Below are 23,828 nucleotides of genomic sequence, written 5' to 3'. Positions count from 1 at the left end.
TTGCATTCAAAATGGTAAACTGGAAGTTCAGTTTTAATTTGGGATTGCATACATCATACCATATCATTATTGTTGTGAAGGTTAGCTTAGTGAAAGACACACAAAGCAACAACTATGGAGAAGAAAGTGTAGAGTGTGTAAGAATTCTTCCGTTTCCATCAGTGCCAAAGTTTTTGAAGTTATTGGCTAGTTTGCCACTTGGGAGAGTGTGCTAGCTACATCCAAGCAAACTGTGCTAGCTACATCCAAGTTTGGTTATTCAGCAATTTAACTTGGAGAATTTGGCCCACCTCTCCAAAACCAAGCAAAAGCCTAGAATCCAAGTGAATGCACCTTCAAGTTTTCATTCCAAAGAATGAAAATGTAGGCAACAGCATCACTTTTACTGGGTTATCCATCCTTTGTTGACAAGGTTTGATGGACACTCCAAAACACCATTAGTCTGTCAAACTTAAAACATTTTAAAAACAAGTTCACATTTATTTTTAAACAAAACCAACAATGAAAATAAATTGTCTTTTCTAAGCAACTTAGCAATCAAATCTAGAAGAGGAATATAAGGGTATGCCAGCCTGCATCCATTTCATATAGGCACTCAATATATGAAACAAGAAGATACCACAGACATCGAAATGATTTCATTCCAACTCGGTGAACTAAGAACAAAGGAAATGCTTCTTCTTGCTACAAAACAGTATTGTGATATTTAAGAACTTTTCAGTTCCAGTGAAAGTTAAAATTTGGAGAATGTTAAAAGAGGCTCTGAGGACTAGAAAGGCTAACAAACTTCTTCACTTCATGTATTTCTCCTGTTGATCCGCCAGTATTTTTGCCGAGGATTTGGCATCATAGAAGAGTTCATTTATTTCTTCAACTTGTTCCTTTTCTATGCTGTCTTTCCCGTTTATCTTGGCTAGCAGATTGGCTGGTGTGAGTAACTGCACAGCATACCTATGGCCAAATAATAAGAGCATGTGTCAAATTAACATGCCAGCTACAAAGTAGAACAGAGAAAACTCCTCAAAAGAGACACTTACAGAAATATTCCACAGGGTGAATAAATGAACCTAGCTTCCAGAAATGTCCAATGCACCTTATAGCTGGGGAAATTAAACATTTAAGCCAAGAGCCAAAGAGCCACTTAAAGCACACCCACCAACTTGACTCTTCCCACTTTGAGCAGTGATGCCACCTCCCATACCAGATGAAAAAACATGAAGAATTTCAAAAGCTATTTGTGATGTGGAAATGAGGCTGTGGTTTGAGAAACACAACGGAAATGAGTGCAGTTCTTTAGACCCTGGTCCCTAGAATCTACTTTCACTAGAATCTACTTTCAGGACTCCTCACTGCCTTGCAAGGAAGTTGTAAAAAGAATCTGCCGGCCACACTTTGCACATGAATCTATTCTATTCTATATCCTGCTAGGATTGTTACAGAACTCTATTGCAATGGCTATTTTCATGTGATCTGGAATTTACTAACTCTTGCAAAAATGTCACTAGCCTTGAAGGTGGGTAGAATCAATTTTGCCAGCCATCAATGGGTGGCTGCAAAAGACATTGGGCTCCCATGTCCAAAATTACTGAATGTATCAACCTGCAAAAATGGCAAGGAGCAGTCAAACAGTTTAATAAGTAATATGCAGTCCATTAAAATGACCAATCATTATCATACAACTATTAATTTCTGCAAAGGATTTTCACTACTATAATTTAGCTTGTCTGTAAGTTATGTATATGCAAGTATTTCATATGTTAATAATAAAGAGGAACTACCTTAAATGCAGAAATTGAATGTCATGAATAAAAGGATTATGCAACACTGGTGGAACTCTGAGCTTCGTCATTCAAGCAAATTAGTATTTCACCAGAAATCCACAATGGTCTGCTGGTTACTCCCTAGCTACCTGTTTCTGCCCATCTTCATACCATTTCCAAAACCAGTCATTATTTGACATTTATAGTCAACAAGCTTACCTTAATGTTGTTTTGGTGCCTATTTCTCCAAGATGATTCAGTGCCTCCTCACTAATATTAATACTCTCTGTCTGGGCACGAAGCTTTATGATCTAAAGCAGAAAAATATATTTAACACAGTCTGGACTTTAAAAAATGCATTTCTTAAAACTGTGAACACACCTTAGCATCACATGCAAATCATATATAAAACATAGTTTAAACACGGGCTGGTTTATTTTAACATCCACTTTCACTGTATCCAATTTAGAACTGTGACACAGTCAGGGATCCTTTCGGGTTGCAAATGGAATAATATTTTGGGGCATTCCTCAAGAACCTTTGTAACTCCTAAACTATGAGAATGATATGGAATATACCTACAGAATCACAGATCATCGGTACCCCACCTGGAATAAATCTTCAGAACAATTTGCTTGGAAAGTCTCAACTGTCCTTTAGTTGCTTAAATGCATGCCAGACATTTTAGCCTCTTGACAAATAAGACGGTAAAATAAATAAATAAGTAAGTTTCTCTGCAAGGTTCAACTACTCCCACAAAACCTCTCAGATAAATCTAATCTATCAAGAACAGTCTCCAGCTTGTACCAGTTTGAAGATCTTTGTAAAGTTGAAGAAGAAGATATCACCAATAAGCCTGAGCACATAGAGCTGTAACAAAAGTGGCACCAGGCTCCCTGCAGTCCGTATTACCAGCTGAGTGATAAGGGGCAGACTGGATAATGATGTTGTGTTGTAGTGTTGAGATAACTCTGGAACTGCGAGTCTCATATAATACAGGTATTTTTCACTTTGGCAGCTTTGTAAACAAGATATCAAGAAGCACTCGTTTAAATTAAAGCCATAAAAATGCACCAAGGGAATCAGAGTGCGGAAGAGGGGGAAGGGGGATGAGCACAGAATTGGGGCTTCACGTACTAGGCAGCTAGTTGAAGGAGCATTAGAATTTGAAGTTGCTCTTGGGAGTGTTCAAATTTGACCAAAATATTAAGGCTAATACTTCATTTTGTTTATTAAAATATTTAGACTGCACCTCATACAAAACTACCAGATGTTGTTCAACAAAATTTGCAAAAAAAACCCACCCATAAAAACAATATGGAATAATCATAAAATGACTCGTTCATCTTAAATAGTTTAAATCATACTGAACAGGCCTGGTGACATATATAAAAGTCTTCCACCTGCTAGAAATGTATTCCACAGCTGGGGACGGGCAACACTAAATGCCTGACTTCCAGCTGAAGCTAGTCAGGCTTCTGAAACACAAGGAGACAATTAGCAGCGCTCCTACAGAAAAATGTGAATTTACAAGTATAATGTATATGTTATACTATGTAAACATTTTGTATATGTTTTGAGATATCAATATATCAATAAAGAAAAGAAAAAACAGTGCTCCTATAAATAGTCTCAGTCATCAAATTTGAATATAAGTACATCAGACAAATCCCCCCACCAATATGGAGTTTCTAGCTGATATTCAACTTGACTGTGATCCGAAGAACTGTATGCCTAAATTGGCTTTGGAGTTGTGTTCTTGATCAGCAACCCACAATATATCATGTCAAGTCGTAAAAATGGCTGATGATTAGGTACTGAGTCAGGATAAATCAGAAGTCCTCTGAATGGGCACAGGCTCTTGAATGAACCTGAACTAAAATCTCTCTCTGGCTCCCAACCCTTAAACCACTGCAACTGAGATAAAGACTAAACCTGAATATAATTTTTAAAGGCCTGTGTAATACTTTCTTCTTTGGAAAAACAGATAAAGAATACACAATCCAGTAAATAATCTCTGTAGCCAGTTTATGGGGGGGGGGCACAGTCAACCCAGAATATGTAAAACACTCTAAGGCTACATGCAAGAATCAAATACCTATTTGGATTATTGAGTCACACCATATCACATTCCCTACTTGCAAGGTAGTGTTCTTTGTGCAGGTACATCTATGTCAAAATAGGAGAAAGTTCTGGAATGCAGGTGGTCCCTACAGTAGGCACACAGTCTTCTGGTGGTATGCATACAAATCTTACTTTGGTGGGGACAGGGACAAGGAGGCATTTTTCAACTGGTAAGCATTTAAAGGAATGCATATAAATGGTACTTGGAACTGAACATTCCCCAACTCAGCTGCAAAGAGCTGGTCACAGAGAGGCATGCCAAAGGATCCTTGAAACCAGGGGTTGGACTCCAGCTCCCATCATCCCCAGCCAAAGGTCAGGGCTGATGGGAGTTGAGAGTATAATAACATCTGAAGGCACACAGGTTACCCACTGCTGCTGTGAACTATAAGGGTGGAAAGCCCCACTTGCAGGCTGTGTGCGGGGAGAAGGGGTGTAACTGCTCTTGGAAAACCCCAAGCCCCATTTCCCCCTCTCCATAGGGTCAATTAAAACTGTGGGGGAACAGAACTCTTTAGCAGGGTCAGGTGAGGAAGCACCTGAGGAAGAGGGGAGGCTCAAGAAAGAAAGAATCCTATTCTGTGCCCTGCCTTTCCTAATCTGCTGCGGACAATGTTTATTTTATTTATTGAATTTATATACAGCCCTATACCCAGAGGTCTCAGGGCGGTTCACAGAATAAAATCAAAATATAAAAAACCACAAAATAGATAATCAAAATAAAAACAACAACCCAATAACTCCCCCCCCCCATAAAACCCACATTTGAGAAGGTCATAGGATGTCAATCAAATCAACCAAATGCCTGGTTAAAAAGGAATGTTTTTGCCTGCTGCCTAAAGGTGTATAAAGAAAGCGCCAGGTGAACTTCCCTGGGGAGAGCATTCCACAGATAGGAAGCCACTGCAGAGAAGGCACATTCTCATGTTGCCATCCTCCAGACCTCTCAAGGAGGAGGCACATGAAGAAGGGCCTCAGAAGATGATCTCGGGGTCTGGGTAGGTTCATATGGAAAGAGGCGGTCCTTGAGGTATTGCGGTCCTGAGCCATTTAAGGCATTATAGGTCAAAACCAGCACTTTGAACACATCACTAAGCAAATCTAAACCTTGTCCAGATGAGATGCAAAAGAGGGCAAACTGCAGCATATAATTAATCAAAAGCAGGTAAGGAACCAAGGGTCATCTAGTCCAACCCCCTGCAATACAGGAATCACAACTAAAAAAACCCCGAAAGACAGCCAACCAACCTCTGCTTAAAAACCTCCAACGAAGGAGAGTTCACCATCTCTTGTGGGAGTCTGTTCCACTGTTGAACAGCTCTTACTTTCATTAAGTTATTCCTAATGTTCAGTATCAAACACTACCAAGGGGTTGATTGAGCAGAATCAACAGGGTAGCACTCTATGATAAAAGTTAATAACTAGGATGGACCAAGGCTGTTTCAGTGCCATACCCAGGTCTGAAGCCAGGCAGAAATTGGTCTAGATAATCCCTTTCACCCAGGCACAGCTGCAGTTGGCCACTCTCAATTACTTTGCCCAACGTTAATATTATAATACATAGTATTATGCTAATATTGAAATGAAAACCTCATTGTACAGCTGTATCCTCTAGCCACCTCTGCTGTAATCTATATCAAGGTGCTACAGCTATCCTGTCAGGTACACAAAAACATCCCAAGTATCAATACCACGGCATATTTTGAAAGAAGGCACCACACAAAAGCTTCCTCATACCAAAGGAAATGAGCCTTTGCTGCTACGTTTATATTCAATAAATGCCTCTGCTTCACCTTGGCACTTATCCAGCAGCAGAGACTATTATCTGGTGACAATGCTTTCCGCCATTGACACTATCTCCTAAATAATACAAAGAATTGACATGATAAACCGTAATGGCTCCTGTATGGTGTCAGCCCACAGCACTGAGACACTAATGAGGGGGGATCTTTGACAAGATGCCTCATAATGGCACCCAAGGATTACAATCAATGCTCCTTGCACCAAGAGGAGTCCTGCTGCTTACTGGACTGTTGCTCTAGCCAATCATTGAAAAAATCTCGTCTAGATCAACTATAAAATGGATCCAAGAATACAGTAAGCAAATCACTGACGGAATACGAACCCCAGGAGTTTACAAATGCACATACTTCAAATACTAACATGGAGTGGTTTCATTTCAAACTGAGCAAATATTGAAAAAAATTAAGATCTGGAATTAAGAAACACACAAAATGTAAGCAGGACCGCCCTTTCAAGCGAAGTGTAATGAAGATCTGTTCCCATCACATTACCATTATGATGAATTAAAAAATCAGTTCACATGGAGATAAATATGGAGAGTGGAACAGTCTTCATACTTATTGGCATTTTTAAAGCACTTTTCCTGTTGACTTATGGGTTGTTTTTAAACAGATTTTTTTGTGGGCTGTTTATTTACCCATTATTGGAGAGCTGTTCTGATTTTATCAGAAGTTGCAGGTTTTTACTTTTGTTGCGAACCATTTCTGGTGATGTCTGAATAGCAAAGAACGCAGCAGACATTTAAAAATAAAATTAAATAAAACATAATAATAATAATATCTTAAAGAGGAAACCATAGCCTTCATAGTTTCAAAGCAAGAAACCTGCAGGATGAATTCCTACTTGGATGAAACTTTCCTTCTGGAAAGGGCCACGTATATTACTGTATTAAATATTTTTCACATTATTGTAAGCCACTCTGAGAACTTTGTTATCAGCCAGCATATAAATATTGTTTAAAAAAATTATAGGACCCCAAAACTTTCTAAAAAACAAATCCTGCAAACCAGTCATGTTATAGGTAAGAAGCCAGTGCTGTTTCACACCCCGCCCCACTGGCTGAGGTTCTAGAGAGGGACCTTTGCTGCCTGCCCGACAAAATTTTACATAAGTAAGAGAGGTACCTGCTTCATTTCTTGTGGCGTGTATAACATGGTTCTAATTATCATCACCCTATCCAGAAGATCCAGAGGTATCCCATGAGGAGAGATTATATCTTCTGTACCTCTGCAAGGATATAAAGAAAAGTGCAGGTTTAGATTTATTTATCACCTTAATAGGCTTGCTGGTGGGAAGCTTTTCTTCTAACATTCAAAGCAACACACTAAGAAATTATATTGGTTGGTGATGCCTTACGTCGCACTGTCCTAAGAGGCAGACTTTGACATACCTCTCCTGAAGAGTGGCTTGTATTCTACATAAATGAGCTAGGCAACAGAAAATCTGGATTCAAGAAGAAGCTTGGTGAAACTCTTTGTCATCACAAGGTACCTTAATTTGCAATCTTAGTGCAAATACTGTGAAGTATTTGACTGATGAACACTCCTGCCTTCCACTCCCACCAATGTATTGTATCTACGTAAAACAAGAAAATGACTTTGCCCTTTTAAAATGTGTTTTTTTGGGGGGGTTATTGGGTTGCTGTTTTTATTTTGATTATATATTTTGTGGTTTTATATTTTGATTTTGTTCTGTGAACCTCCCTGAGACCTCCAGGTATAGGGTGGTATATAAATTCAATAAATAACAAATAATAACAACAACAATATCTTCTGTTCTCCATTAGAGGGCACTCCAGTTTCATCTAAAAATATTTCTTATTCAGGCGATTACTAGAAAATCATGATCCTACTCAGTTGTGGAATCTGAGGAGCAGAGGGGAGGGAGGAGCAGAGCATAGGAGTAGAATGTTAATCTATTCCCCCTCCTCTAAATGATAGCGGCTTCTACTTCTAATAAAAGAATCATGAACTCAAAATTCTTTCAACACAACATGAAAGACTATTGATACAATTTTAGTCCTGGTTCATAGGAAACTTCTGTCTACAAAAGAAGGTGCTTTCACTGCATGGGGCCAAAATATCTTTTGCAAAAGCCGAGGAAAGATTGGGTGTGATACGGATTGTAAGGAGGAAGACAGGCTAAGAGTCTACCGATTACACTGTGAGATGAGGAGAAATCACCCAACAATTACCAGAAGCAGACTGTTCTTTAACTTTGAGAGGTTCACTTCTACCTGGCCTAAGGAGAAACATATTGACAAGATGACTGGAGGTGTTTATGGTGTCGTAGGCCTTAATTCCAAGTATCTGGAGACAACACTACTTCACAGTAATCTAAGTTTATTAAAAATCTATAGCATGCAGAGCATAAAGTGCAAGTAAGGCAAGAGAAAAAAGTGGACTGGGTCTCTTCTCCACTAAGATAAGAGAATGGATCTGGGCATGTTCATTTCTCTACCATCCTCAACCCTTTTGTCCAAATGTACATATTCTGATTTGTGGATATTCAATCCCTTCCCCAAGCGCCTTAAAAGTGGGTGGCTAAGTGGTTTAAAACAGAAAATAAATAGTACATATTCATAAATTCACTTGCTTTCCTGCACCCTCCCCTCACCCCAATAGTTGCTCAATTAAGGGAAAGGGATGGGAAACTGGGGGGGGGGGGGCATTACAGTGGGACAAGTAAATTGGTAGAATTTGCCTTGTGGAAGAATCTTTCCACTTGCACAAGACACTTTTGCATCTAAGCCAATGTCTTCTGCACACAGGTTGCAGAGCAGGTGCCCAAGCTTGAATAAAATGTTGGTGGGCAGCAAAGAATGTGGACGTTCAAGAAAAAGCCCATACTTAATTCTTAGTGGTCCCTTATACACTGGCAGGGCCTCCCTCTTCAGCAAATATAGGTGTGTGTGAATCATGCAATAGTGGAAGGCTTTACAGACATGTGGACTAATGCTGCTTTGAAATAGCTTTTCTAAACATTGGTCTCTCAGAGTTATTTTCATTCATATATATATATATATATATATATATATATATATATATATATATGCTTTCGTAGATTTTCACGGGTACAGGAATGCAGGTTTTGGTGTCCTCGGGTGTCTTCCCGTGTAAAAGTTGGGGTGTCTAGGCGACGTTTCGACGAGGTCTCACTCGTCATCTTCAGGCTGGTGCTTTCGGCTTCTTGTTCCAGTAACAAGAAGCCGAAAGCACCAGCCTGAAGATGACGAGTGAGACCTCGTCGAAACGTCGCCTAGACACCCCAACTTTTACACGGGAAGACACCCGAGGACACCAAAACCTGCATATATATATATATATATATATATGCAAGTGGGAGAGATGCATTTCCCATCCCAATCGAGTGCCAGAAGGGGCAAGTCCCACCATTTGACATATTTTCTGTGGCAAATTGCTAGCAGTAGAGGAAAGAGAAGGTAGCAACCCTCAATGCCAGAGAAATCGTCATTTTAATAATTTTTTCAATTTATATCAAGACAAGCACAATTTATTCCATTGTCACTGTTTTACACAATGTGGATTTTGTTAGCTGCCTAAGAAACGGTGAGATATGTTTTTAATAAGTGAAATAAACCAAGTTTCAGAAAAAAATGCTGTAAGCAGACTACGAAGTGACACAAGAAGTAGACAACAGTAATGAATAGGGATGAATCTTTGATGAGTACAAGTAGTCTATTTAAGTAAAGGCAGAAATAGCAGTAATACCTGAAAGCCGCCAGTCTAGCATTTAGCTGTTAACAGTATACAAGATGGGATCCAGCTAAACTATGAAAAGGGAAAGCAGGTAGTGGCGTTGCTATTATTATTTCTAAAGCACCAAATGCTTTTTTAAATGCTGGAGCAAAAATCAATAAACAAAAGCCATTGCCCACCCGATATCTAATGCACATGCTGCAAAAACAAACAGAAAGGGAATATTTAAACAAGACATTTATTTCTTTTTTGGAAATGATGTTGCAGGATTCTTTTTATCCAAGTGCAATATGTAAACTTGTTCACAGCAAAGCAGTGCAGCTCAAAGCCGTTTGGAGATACAAAACCTACTCCAAATTATCAAAAGAAGACAGATCACCTCTGAGGGTGATGGTGCCATTATAAAAAGAAACCTGACTGTATGGGATGAAAGATGAGCATGTGCAAAGACTGCCAACAGATGAAGCAGTATAGCCGGATACTAAGAAAAAAAAAGATATGAACAAGTGGCATTTGAAACATTATGGAGAAGACAAGCAAAGCAACTGTATAGGAACAGATCTAGGGATGCGCACAGGGGGAGGAAAAAAAATTAAGATCCTGAAAAACCTGACTCTAAAGAAACTTACTAATTCTTGGTCATCGCAGTGTGAAGGTTTTTCCTGCAGTGAAGCCCTTAAGCAGCCCTGCAGCAACAGATATGGTTGTGACCCATCAAGATGATTATCACAGGTGTATCAGCACCACGGATAAAAAGCTCCCAAAGATCATAGCTCTTTGTGCTGAAGCAGCTAACACAGAGGCTTATGGGAAGACGAGAACCATGCAGGACTAAGCTTTAAGCACTGTACCTGATTACACAGTTCCCCCGGTTGGAAGCAAAGATGACAATCGGAGCAATAGAAGATTCCAGCGCTCGGTGCAAATATGTGAAGCACTCAATATCCAGCATGTGAACCTCGTCCACAAAAAGAACTCCGGGGACTAATTCAGCAATGCCTTGATCAATGTATTTATTCACCACCTTGTTGATCTCTCCTCGAAGCTTGTCTAAGGGAAAGATAAAAGTTAATAACCTGATTTATTTATAATGAAAGCTCCAAGACAACTTACAATAAAAGAGCGGCCCCTTTTGCACCAATTTATTAGTATCCTTTTCTGAACAGATGCACAAAAATCTTATGCATAAGGAAATTTAAATTAAATTAAACTTCTTTAAAATGGATGAGGCTGAGACAATGGTTTTGCATCATTATGGATTCAAGTCAATCATTACTCAGCTGCTTATTTTTGGATGGAAACCAATACTTACTTACTTTGTAAATATTGCTGTTTTGTCCCAAGATTACACCAGGTTTTTTTTAAAAAACAAACAAACAAATAAATGAAGATTGGTGAATACAAGTCCTTATTCTAAATTTAGCGCATCAGACAACTTTGTTCATCTAGCTCAGTAACTGTCTACAATGTAAACAATACACTGTCTTGCAATGACTCTCCATCGCTTCAGATAGGGGTCTTTCCAGTCCCAGCTGGAGATGCTGGGGATTCAATCTCAGATCTTTTGCACGCCCATTATTTGTTATCTGCCAAAACTCCAGGATTCTACTTTTTTGTGCTATCCTTCTATGCATACTATTCACATTCAGTAAGGTGAATTCTCATCTTTGCAGTTTGTGGATAACTTCAAAAAAGGCTGCATAACTTCTGAATAAATGACTAATGACTCATATTTTCAGGATTTTATAATGTTTTCAAAATGCTGGATGCTGAATGTAGGGCACATGCTATAGTGCTCAACTATGTATACAAAATTGTAGGTCAGTAAATGTAAAACATACTATGAATAAAGCCTGTTTAAAGAGTGTAAGAGTGAAGTAACAGCTGATGCATTGATGCCTGTTCTGCTGGTGCCCCATTTGGGGAAAGGAGGCAACACCACCAGATTCTCATCAATGCTCACAAGTACCAACCAGATGCCCTATGTAGCACTTCTCAAGTGTTACACATGAGTAGTCACTGAACTGCTGGAACACAATATTCCGAAACCCATTCAACTTTAGCAGCACTGTGTAATGCACATCGCGCTTCCTATACATTCAGACTATCCTTCCTTCTGCCTTGTTGAAAGCTTAAGGATGCAATACTATACACCCAAGTCTCACTATGTTCAGTGGGACTTACATCCGTATAAGCATAGGGGTCATGCTGAAAGTGAGACAATTATTGTACCTGTGATTTCAGTTTTCTTAGGCTTCATCAACTGTCCCATCATGGAGAGGATATCCTGCCCACCCTAGAGAAAACAAATTTGAAAATTAAGGTTGTATCTTTTTTTGTTACTGTACAGAAAAAGCTATGAAAATTTAATTTGGTCAAACTAAAAATAAAGGGTTGAATTCAAGGTAGCATTAAGCAGATCTCCTCCCCTGACATAACCTGTGTGCCCCCTAAATCTGTTATGGGAAGATCTGCAGATGGCACAGGGCACCTATGTAAGGATGGAGCAGCAAATCCTGTTGCTCTAGTGCTAATTTTACACTATTAAGTTGAATATGGCCCATAACTATTATTTCAGTTTTTTTAAAACAACATTGTTTTATACAGTATATTCTGTAATATTTCAGCTTGGGAAGTTGATGGTCTTTAAAATTATTTTAAAAATGTTTTTAAAAGTCTTAGAAATAAGTACTGTTAACATTAAGAGTTATGAGGTATTTCAGCCAGCCAGAAATAATCACACCCGGGAAAACAAATCCTTTGGATTAATTTCATGCTATGTACCAGCTATATGAATTAACACTACAGCATGTAGTCACCATTATTTGGCTAGCATAGCAGCCCTTCCTCAGGACCATGTATATATTATATACTCAATGTGGAGATATCAGTTCATACAATTGGCATTTCTCCACAACACCCAGGAGCCTAATTTTATTTTGATGAGGGCACTTATTTAAAAATAAAGATGAATATGTTTGTGTGGATATGCTGACAATATGTTATTGTGAGCATGGATGACATTCTCCAACTGAAGACTGCAATAATCAAGCTTGCATGAACATAGCCTTGTTTAACCCTCAGAACTGACTTGCTGCAATTGGAGAGAGAGATTAATCTGTTTGCAGCTGCAAACACAAAAGCCTTCACTGTAACACAGTGGGGACTTTAAGAACTTATCTAACATACTGGAGCGTTCATACAGAACTTCTCTAAGCTAAGAGACAAACTGAAAGGGCCATACAGTGGTACCTCGGGTTACAGACTCTGCTAACCCAGTAATAGTACCTTGCGTTAAGAACTTTGCTTCAGGATGAGAACAGAAATCGCGCTGCGGCAGGAGGCCCCATTAGCTAAAGTGGTACCTCAGGTTAAGAACAGTTTCAGGTTAGAATTAAGTTCTTAACCCGAGGTACCACTGTATACTGAGGGGAGCTGACAGTAAAAATTCTCATAAAAGCAACTTAATCTGTCCATGGGCATTTAACAAAAACTGGATAGATCCATTAGATATTTCCAAAATGTATCTAGACACCCTGAGTGTAAAGCAGATTAGTTTTAACAATGTGTCAAATACCACACACAGAAAATGCTTTTGCCAAAGGTTTTAGGAGTTCTCTATATTCCACATCTCTGCATGACAGGTATCAGCTTGAGTCATTGATCCCTGGCAGAGTTGCAATATTGACTTTCCTGCTATATGTGTGCCTTAACGACTTTTCAAGTATTCACTTTTCAAAACCATGTAATTTGAGTTTAAAAGAAGACAAAAAACTTTTCTGGCTTCTTGTTATTAGAACCAGTAAAAGAACAGAAAAATCAAGACCTCTCATTGACCCCCTATCTCATGGAATATGTTTACATTTTAGTCAAACTATCATATCTTTGCCTGTAGGTTCAAAAAGCCTCACTGTACTAAAATATGCATACAGTTTAGGTTGCAGTAGAAATTACTGGTAAAAGGCAGTGAATATTATTAGCACCAAAAATGTTTTCCATTTTCTTCATTGATCTACATGCAATAACCACCCTCACTAATTCCCCCAAAACAAGGTTGGTGATTTTTAAAACTTGCAAATATTGGTAGTCAAAAACTCTTGGAGATGGCTGCAAATCATCCACAGTTCTACTGGTAGATCCTGATCCCTGTTTTAAATGAGTTTGTGTGTTTCAGGAAAGCCTGGCTTACTCCATACTGCAGCAACAAGGAAAAATAATGGATAGAACTGTGACAGTACTCCTTGACCCCAGGTGCCGGCACACTCAAAAGGGAGGCAAAGATCTACTGTTATATTTTTAGTGGACTGGTCCAGATTTCTTCCAAGGAAAATTCCACTCAATTCTTGCTGATAGAATTCCTTTCCCCTGCAATCCTATACGCCCCCTGAAAATCTGCTCCGGAGGATTGTGGGAGAGCCTCTGTAACAGCGTGGGGGATGGTACGGAGGGTTGCAGAGGGGAATCCGCTGTTTCTTCCCTTCTTTCCTTAGTGGGAGCCTTTGCAGGAATGCTGCCTATCCTGCAAAAGCACTACTTCCTTCTCTTCACAAATCTGAAAGTCTGAATGCTTCTGTCAGTATAGTTGAATACCTGAGGTCTAGCATTGGCCACATCCAAGTCATGAAGAGTTACATCCTGGATAATCTCTTTCTTCTTGTGCACATCACCTTTCGGCAAAGGAACATACTCTTCAGCCTCAAGGTCAAACTCTGTCGCATAGGTGTCACACCTGCCTTGCCTCTGCGAAGAGGAATTTGGAAATCACATACACTATATTTATAATTAATGTTATTGCCAATATTGAGAATGACATACAGCTGATAAACAAAGGTCTTGTTTTACAGTGACAACACCAACAGGCTTCGTCTGACAGTTTTGAAAATGCCATGCTTGTCCTTGGAAAACGAACGACTGATCAACCTATGAAATCATACTGAAAGCACCTGGTATTTTCTCCATTCTTCTGAAAGAGCGAAACTCTTGCTAAAGGACAAATCCAGCAGATTAACTGGAGATTGGAGAAAACTGTCCTAGACTTCTTGGGACATAGATGATTTATTGTATGATACAAAATATTATGCTCATCCATTAAACACCAAGTATCTCCCTAAACTACATTTTAAATCAGATACGAAGAACATGCTAACTAATGCAGTATTCCCTTCTAGATGCATATATCTTATGGCAAGAACACCAGGAAGATAAAAGATTAAAGGCTCTATGCATTTCTTTTTAGTACGACTAGTTATTTCAGGTCTTCTCTCTTCACTTATATATCATATATGAACACGAACACACACAAGTATGAAGTTAAATATTAAAATGAATGAGAAAACATTTAATAATCATAGTAATAATTTATTACTAATACCCCACCCATCTGACTGGGTTGTGCCAGCCACTCTGGGCAACTGTAACCAGAGCTCTCAAACCAGATGACCTTACTTGTGAACCAAATGATTCCCCTTTAGAGGTGGCATTTATTTCATGAATGATCCCCTTCAAAACAAAAAACACCTCTCTCCTTTCCTGAGGAAAATCACAGCTATCCTAGAAGGGATTGATAATGTTTTTGGGACACAGACTTTTGAGGAAAAAGTTGGAAAATCCTGAACCAATACTATGTCAGAGGTTCAACTGTTGTCTTTGCTTTACCTTGACAGCGCCACTGTTTGCTTCAATGTAAATCACATCACCAGCTTCTACTCTTTCCTTCTGCAGACTTTCAAAGATGCTGGGGTCCAACTACAGAGACAATAAATAGAGACCAACTATATTAAGACGCAACTACAAAGAAAGAGGTTCCAATAGAAGTGTGTTAGCTTTTATTTCTTCATATTTATTTTTCTGGGCAGCTTTCATGAGCAGAGTTCCGGCTAGCAGAACTTGTCTTAGTCTGCAGCCCACCCCATTCAGCAGAGTTCCTGACAGTACAGGGGGCTGCTGTGAAGAGGACAGGTATGAAAGCCAGCTTGAACCAGCCCTGGTAAACATACTTAATTCTGGACTCAAGCAATGTGTGAGACAGATTTCCAGTTATTGCTTTTCAATGATAACAATTTGCAATTTGGTACTGTCGCATTAGGGACGCGGATGGTGCTGTGGGTTAAACCACAGAGCCTAGGACTTGCTGATCAGAAGGTCGGTGGTTCGAATCCCCATGACAGGGTGAGCTCCAGTTCCTCGGTCCCTGCTCCTGCCAACCCAGCAGTTTGAAACCATGTCAAAGCGCAAATAGATAAATAGGTACCGCTCTGGTGGGAAGGTAAACGGCGTTTCCGTGCGCTGCTCTGGTTTGCCAGAAGCAGCTTAGTCATGCTGGTCACGTGAACCGGAAGCTGTACGCCGGCTCCCTCAGCCAATAAAGCGAGATGAGCGCCGCAACCCCAGAGTCAGTCACGACTGGACCTAATGGTCAGGGGTCCCTTTACCTTTACTGTCGCATTTATTAAAATAGTTATGTTTTACAGTAATTCCGTTTCACTGAAACTCAGCATACATTCCTATCTGTACTGGTAACATATCAATCAACTGAATTAGTTCTAACAGTGCAATCCTATTCAGAAGTAAGACCCATTGAGCTTTGTAGGACTTACTTCCAGGGAAGTGTGCACAGAAGTGTTGAGGATCCTGCATTCTGCCCGATGTTACTAGATTCCAAACTCTCAACAGCCCCAGTCAGTCTGGCCAGTGATTAGGAAAGACTGAAGTTGTAGTTCAACAACATCTGGAGGGCCGCAGGCTTGTCACTCCTGGTGTATAGTATTGTACCCTAAGTGCTTTACAAATGGTTCTTGACCCAGACAGCTTAGAAGGCAAATAACGCTTAGCTTCAGCAGAACTGCATCACCTATCTCCAAATCATTCTTGGAAGCAGGAGTGGGCAATATCTATCAATTTTTGTGGTCAAGTGGCAAATGACCTAGAGGACCTATCAGATCATGTGGTGAAACAGAAATAGCAAAATAAATTCTATCGCTTAAAAAGTACCTTTAGTCAACTGTTCTCCTGCCCCTTTTACTGACATGAGGAAGTGCTAAGATGCTGAGAAATGTGTGAGAGATAAGACCCCACCTACCTTGAGCTGTTTAGTTCCTTTTGCAGTTTTGAGTCCGATAATCACATGACTAATGGTTTTGCCATATCCTCCCATGGGGTTCTCAGTCTCACATGGAGTTAATTCTGTGACTTCACCTTCATAAACTTCCTTGGTTTCTTTAATCCTCAAGCCTGTAAAATATTGATTATATAAGCTATAAAAATAATTGCTTTTTATAATGGACTGCTCTTGATATTTGCCACCTGAAGTCATCTTTGCCATCTCCAATACCATCAGGAAATATTTATGTAAAACCCAATAAATTTAGTAGTACTGAAACAAAAGATGAAGGGCCATTTGTTACTTTACCACTTAAACGAAAACTATGTTATGGAAGAGAAAAAACCCATTACAGATTCTAGAGTTATAACCAGTAATACATATTTATCAAATAGGACATTAAAAAGACTGACAGTTTGGTTGAAAAGAATTGCTAAGTAGTTCTTATAATTGCCACCTAAAATCTGACTCTGAAAAGGCGTAAACATTAAACATTATTATTTACTAGTGGAAAATTCTCTGTTTTGTAAGCTCACTAGTAACAATGAATGAATGCCAACTGCAAATAAAATTAAGTTTGTAGTTTCAAAGTCCCCAGCTTTGTTTACTAAAATACATAGGATAACCTTGCTAAATTAGATCAATCTACAGAGAATAAATTTTCTGATGCAAATAAATTTTTGGAAATTACCCAAATTCATATAGCAACATTTTCTGTAAACTCACATGACTATGTTGCACATGTGAAGACTTCCCTCAGGCTTTCAGATTCTGGGGAAGCTTTCCCCATCTACAACTGTCAAGACCCCCTCCAGACGTTCATTCTATATGCATGGATGTTGGTGGAGGAGTACACAGCTTTGAAGACTGGGCTATTTGTCACAACCCCACTCCCTTGCTTTGGTGTTGCTCATTCAGAGGAGTAACAAATGACCAAATAAGGCTATACTCATAACCCTTTGGTACTCATTTCAGAGTCTACTGGAATGTCAAATTAACACACACTACAAATCTCTGCTATTGCAACCCTAGAAATATGCTTTTGAGAATTCTTAATTTGAGAAAGAAAATCTGGATGATTGGACAAGAATTAGAGCATGTTTCCATTAAGCAGAGTAGGCAGTTACCAGTTCTGAAATATGTCTGGATTGTTATAGGTATTAATGGAGAGAAAACCATTTCTCAGAGGAATGTTTTAATAACTTGGGTTAGATAAAATTCAACAGATGGGAGGAGAAGAATTTCTATCTTTCACTAACACCAAATACTTATTTAGAAGCATCTTCATGCTGACATCCAGGGAATGTGGAGCACCAACAATGTGGCTGGCTGTTAAATTATTGCTATCTCTAAGAATGACAACATGGATGACACAGGTTTCAACTGCTGGTTCAAGTTTCCAAATCTGACAGGGAACTTCATCACATCAAGGAAATATTGCAGACTGCGCTCTCTCCATCTCTCGGCTCTCTCCCCCTCGACCCTGCCAATTTAACAGTAACTTAAAGAGCACAGATGATTGAGAGTCTCTTTCTTACAGAAATCAATGGGCCACTTTTTTCAGTTGCAAGAACTGATGGAAATGTTTCTTCACCTTAATGCCATTCAATACTAAGATGAAGTCTGTGGTAAATCATGATACAGAGCCCCGGGGAATTAATGGATGTTGGACGCAGTAATAAAAACAATTAGGGTATCTTTAAGCAATCCAAAGGTCTGTAAAGGGATAGTTCTATCAGCTGTCAACAGTAAGTAAAATAGGAAGATTTTAGATGCTTAATGTTTTGCTTGCAAATCCAACTCTTCCTCTTGACAAACTGAAACAATTCAATTGATAAATCCACAAGTACTAAAGAGAAAATTAGCCTAATTGAAAAGCTACTCATCTTGTTAGCTACAAATACCTTCTTCTATTTTGTCCAGCATTATGCAATGAGAATGCAGAAAGGCAGAGTATCATTCTTGCACTGTTTGTGACTGAAGCAAGAGTCAACTAAAATGCCATAATGAAGAAAGTATTTATAGAGCTTATGCAAATATGCTAGCAAGAGATTCAGTAATTCTGCAGTAATATTAAAAACTGAAGCAAGATATGATTTATTAATCAAAACAAATGATAACATATATGTTATACATTCAACTGAACAAAAAAATATAACCTTGCACTGATAACTTATTTTCTTGTTTCAAGTTACGTACCAATTGCTCTTCTGAAATTTTCCATCAAGACCTCTGTCTTCTTTATTTCAGTAGAGTACACTTCACTTCCAACCATAGGGCAAAAGGGAACCTTACTACCCAACTCCTGAGCAATAGCCAAAGCCAAAGCAGTCTATGAAAATAAAAAGTCAAAAGACTGAGCAATTATATATTATACAGAAATCTCAAAATTTCAGAGAATTTAAATCAGCCTATCAGGTTTTAAACTTAAATTTCAGTAGGCCTACACTAAGTAGGATTAACTTTGGATACAACCTAATGTCCTTGTAAGTGGAATATTGCTTAAAGGATCTTCCCACTGGAGGAAGCAGAGGGGAGACCATTTTTGACATTTCCTCATTTTCTGCCCCATGCAAAGCAACTCCAGGGGGCTGAGGGAATGTTCCAGAATAGTGGAGTATTCGAGGATGCAGGGAGGCAATTTTAACAGGACCATATTTATCAAAATAGGCTAAGGAGGCTCTTGCCTAAAGATCATGATTTTCACAATGTAGTGCTAGAACAGGCTACTATTTTTTCCAGAGAGATTTACCAGTTAAATAAATCCTTCTCTAGTCTGGGGGTTAGATTTCTATAATATGGTGCTGGTTTTGGGGCTAGTTTTCTGGGGCTAGATTTCTATAATATGGTGCTGGTTTTAATGATGATGGAAAGGGGGATGGAATTAATCTGCTGAGATCTGCAGCAATTTTCAAATGTTCCATGGGGGTGGAACAAGTTTAAGAACTACTGGTTTAAAGCTTTTTAGTAATTTGTTAGTTCTAGCATGGCTCCTAAAGGCGTCTTAGAAATGTGTCCAGAATTGCTGCCTAAATAAGTATCAGTAAGTATCAAATAACTAACTACTGTTAAAAGGTTGCATATTTACATAATCTTTCACCTAGGACAAGCATACAGTGGTGCCCCGCAAGACGAATGCCTCGCTAAACGAAAAACCTGCAAAACGAAAGGGTTTTCTGATTTTTTAGCGGCTTCGCAAGACGAATTTCCCTATGGGCTTGCTTCGCAAGACGAAAGCCCATAGGGAAATCTCCGGGGACAGCAGGGAAGCGCAGCGCGCCTTCTCCTCTGTTCCCGGACCTGTCCTAAGGCTTGCGGTGGGAGGTCTGGGAACAGAGGACAAGGCGCGAAGGGCTTCTCCTCTGTTCCCGGGGCTTGCGGTGGGAGGAGGGTTTTTCCTCCCCACCGCCAACATTCAGAACAGCATTCTGAATGTTGGCGGTGGGGAGGAAAGCCCTCCTCCCACCGCAAGCCTTCAGGATAGGTCCGGGAACAGAGGGGAAGGTGCGCAGCGCTTCTCCTCTGTTCCCGGGGCTTGCGGTGGGAGGAGGGTTTTTCCTCCCCACCGCCAACATTCAGAACAGCATTCTGAATGTTGGCGGTGAGGAGGAAAGCCCTCCTCCCACCGCAAGCCTTCAGGACAGGTCCGGGAACAGAGGGGAAGGTGTGCAGCGCTTCTCCTCTGTTCCCGGACCTGTCTTGAAGACTTGCAGTGGGTGGAAGGTTTTCCTCCCCACCGCCAACATTCAGAAGGCTGTTCTGAAGGCTGGCGGTGGGAAGAAAAGCCCTTCTCCCCCGCCAGCCTTCAGAAGAGTTCCCGCCTAAGAGCGCCCCTCGCGCGGGGCAGCAGGCTGCTATCCGCAGCTTGGAGAGCCCTCTGGAACTCTTCTGAAGGCGGGCAGGGGGCAAAAGTCTTTGCTCCCCCCCGCCTGCCTTCAAAAGCCGTCCGCGAGCATTTTAAAATGGCCCCAGGACAGCGGATGAATTCTCCGCTGTCCCGGGGCGATTTAAAAGCCCCCGGGAAGGCAGGCGGGGGGAAGCAAAGACTTTCGCCCCCCCGCCGCCCTTCAGAAGAGGTCGGGGGACAGACTGTCCCCGGACCTGGTCTGAAGGCGGTTTCCATAGGAACGCATTGATTGATTTTCAATGCATTCCTATGGGAAACCGTGCTTCGCAAGACAAAAAACTCGCAAGACGAAAAGACTTGCGGAACGAATTAATTTCGTCTTGCGAGGCACCACTGTACTAGTTTATTTAAATATCTCCATTAGGTGCCATCTTTAGACACCAGGAAAAAATGTTTCTCTTGAACCAGGCATTTGGCGGATTAACATTCTATGGCCTTTTAAATGTGTGTGTGGAGGGGTTGTTTATCGGTTTGTTTTGCTTTTGTTTTTTAATGTATTCTGTGTTTTCATTTTTATGGTATGAATTGCCCTGTGTTCTTCAGTTGAAGGGCGACATACAAATTTAATAACAATAATACTCCTACAATACAAGAATCAAATGTTCTGCAGTAGTTCATTTCTCCTCCCATTCCACTGACCAAATGAGTTTAGAAGGTCTGATGCATATGCGTGTACTGTACTCTTTGCTGTACTCTTGTTGACACCTGCTGAAAACATTTATTAGGCAAGCCCTTAAAGGCATATAAAAGTTACATGTGCTTTATTTCTTTTTAGCTGCTGTTTATTTTAATGATCTTTTGAATATCTTAACTTCTGTGATGTTGTTAATATTATATTATTTATTATTAATAATATTATAAATAATATTGTTTATTATTGTATTTCTGTAAACCAATTGAAGATTTTTAAATTTATTTTTTTACAATCAGCACATAAATTCCGTAAAATGACGTATGCATAAGAACAAATGTACAAGCTACTGGGAAGTAAAAGGTAAGGGAAAGAACCCCTGGACGGTTAAGGCAACTATGGGGTGCGGTGCTCATCTTGCTTCAGGCCAAGGGAGCCAGCATTTGACACAAGCATTTGACACAAGACATACCTTTCCAGTTCCAGGAGGTCCTGCCAATAGCACAGCTCTGCCAGCCATCTTCTTGCTTCTGATCAATTCTACAATAACACCACAAGCCTAAAACATAAAAATACTAGTGTTATAGATACTGGAGGGTTTGGGGTTTGTTTGTCTTTTGCTTTTTAAAGTCCTTGTTGAGATTAGGAATAGAAGGCATTTGCAATAGCATAGGACACCATTTCACAAATACAACAGCTACATATAATCTTCTGGCTTGTTTGAGTAAATCTACTCAATATCTTGCACAATCACCAGTTTAAAATGATGAAAGGGAGGGATTTGGCCAAGATCTCCCACCAAGCTTGTATTGGCATAAGAAAAATGAGAACTTTGGAGTGCTTTTCTTTTTATAAAGTTTCTTATTAACAGCTCACCTGATGTTGAAATGGCTAGTTTGCAGACTGGTGGAACGTTAAATGTACTAACACAAATTTTAAAATGTAGGCATGTCCACTCAGAAGGGCCACTGTGTTCAGTGGGGTTCACTGTTTCAGATTATATCTTTATATATATGTCTCTGAATTCAGTACAAACCAAAGAAATATGAACTCTGAAAAGGCCTTGTCTTTAATACAGTTCTAAGCTAAGCACCAAATTTTAGGAAGCTGATGAAAGGTGTGCAGCAAGGCTGCAGATGCAGCTATGGCTCTGATGTTCCATAAAGTCCAGCCAGTCAGATTTGCCCCTAATAATGACAACATGGAGAAGCATGTATACCACCTTGAGTTCCTTGAAGGTGGAATAGAAGTGTAAGAATAAACAAACACAAATAAGCTACATCTCGAATGATACACCATGAACTTCAGATGCTATGTCTATCTGACAAGCAACTGCTCAGTTTGATCTTCTCACTTAATAAAGACCCAAAATTAATATCCTTGAATTGAAGCAGATTTAGGTTAAGCATACAGCAGAGATTCCAAGCTCGGTATGAAGATCCCCTTCCTAGAATAGCCAGTTATTTTATAGTTTATGAAAAAGTTACACAAGGCAGGGATATAGGATGCTTAGCATTTGGTTGAACCTAATCTGATATTTTTTTTGCGGGGTGTATGTGTGTGTGTGTGTGTGAAACGTGACCCTGCATACGTTGTTGGCCTCCAATTCGGATCAGGCAGAGGGCCTTCTTGGCAGTGGCACCCACCCTGTGGAACACCCTCCCACCAGATGTCAAAGAGAAAAAATAACTACCAAACTTTTAGAAGACATCTGAAGGCAGCCCTGTTTAGGGAAGCTTTTAATGTTTAATAGGTTATTGTATTTTAGTGTTCTGTTGGAAGCCGCCCAGAGTAGCTAGGGAAACCCAGCCAGATGGGCAGAGTATAAATAATATATTATTGTTATTAGCACCAGCCACAGCATGATGTGCACAGTAGCCCATGAACATTCAGGGGTCTCTCCGTGGCTTAGATAAACTCTCCTAAAGCGATTTTTTGGGGGGTGGGGGCCACTCCTAACTTTCAAACTGCTTGACCACGCTCTTCTCAAACCCCAACTTATTTCATGGCTTGAAACGGAACAAGAAGCGAAGCTGCATCCCCACTCCTTATGGCTCTCTTTCGGCTGCCGTCTTCCCCCCTCAGGGGTTTCACAGCTGCACCAGCGCCTCCTTAGGGAGACGACGGGCCCAGGGGCCTCCAAGTCGAAGAGCCCGAGGATGGGACAGGCCACGACGCGGCCGGACGGGACACCGCCGTGGCCGTGGCGCTCCGCCAGCGCCGCCCTCACCTCCCGCGCGTTCTCCTGCCCGACCAGCCCGGCCGCCGCCGGCTTGGCTGCGCCGCTGTCGTCCAGTCCCAGGCCCTTGACATGGCTGTGCGCGGCGATGCGCTGCGTCTTCGACGTGCTCTTCACTTCCTCGATCTTCATCCCGCCGCTGGCGACCAGAAGCAAAGGAGGCCCCGGGAAACTCAGCCCGCCGCCTTCTCCTCCTCCTTCTTCTTACCGGCCGCACACGCAGTTAACATGCGGCACCCGCGCGTTACCAAGGCTCCCGGCGCTCTGCCGTCTTGTCCTTGCCCCCTTTCAAATAACTGGATAACGGGAACGTACTCTCGCTTGCCATTGGGCAAATCTCCTGTCAATCAGAGGTCGTAGTTTCTCTCCCCCCCCCTTTAGGCCCAGGCAATTCAGTTTAGTGCACCTTCTAAGACGCTCCGGTTTCACCCGGTAGTTGTAGAAATAGAGTACCGGCAGAGAAGGGTTGCAGTTGGGAAATTGCCCCCGGAATTTTTGTATGGCTCGTTGTTATTTTCTGGCATTTTAGCAATGCAGTACTACTGC

At 40.5% G+C, this 23,828-nt stretch overlaps 1 protein-coding gene across 1 annotated transcript; it reads right to left on the bottom strand.

The window, feature by feature from the left end:
* Positions 1–459: 459 nt before the first annotated feature.
* RUVBL1 (RuvB like AAA ATPase 1) lies at positions 460–23,575 on the bottom strand. Its single transcript, XM_083727183.1, has 11 exons — positions 23,274–23,575; positions 21,516–21,602; positions 18,705–18,837; positions 16,485–16,636; positions 15,062–15,151; positions 13,997–14,146; positions 11,639–11,702; positions 10,258–10,456; positions 6,812–6,914; positions 1,980–2,071; positions 460–951 (listed from the first exon to the last, which is right to left on the bottom strand). Exons 1-11 carry the CDS (start codon positions 23,412–23,414, stop codon positions 792–794), a joined length of 1,371 nt encoding a protein of 456 aa, XP_083583309.1. The 5' UTR covers positions 23,415–23,575; the 3' UTR covers positions 460–791.
* Positions 23,576–23,828: the final 253 nt, after the last annotated feature.

Source organism: Podarcis gaigeae (assembly GCF_964106915.1).
Source record: "Podarcis gaigeae genome assembly, chromosome: 2".
Lineage (NCBI taxonomy): Eukaryota > Metazoa > Chordata > Lepidosauria > Squamata > Lacertidae > Podarcis > Podarcis gaigeae.
The sequence above is the reverse complement of the archived record's forward strand: the minus strand, read 5'-3'. Positions and strand labels throughout refer to the sequence as shown.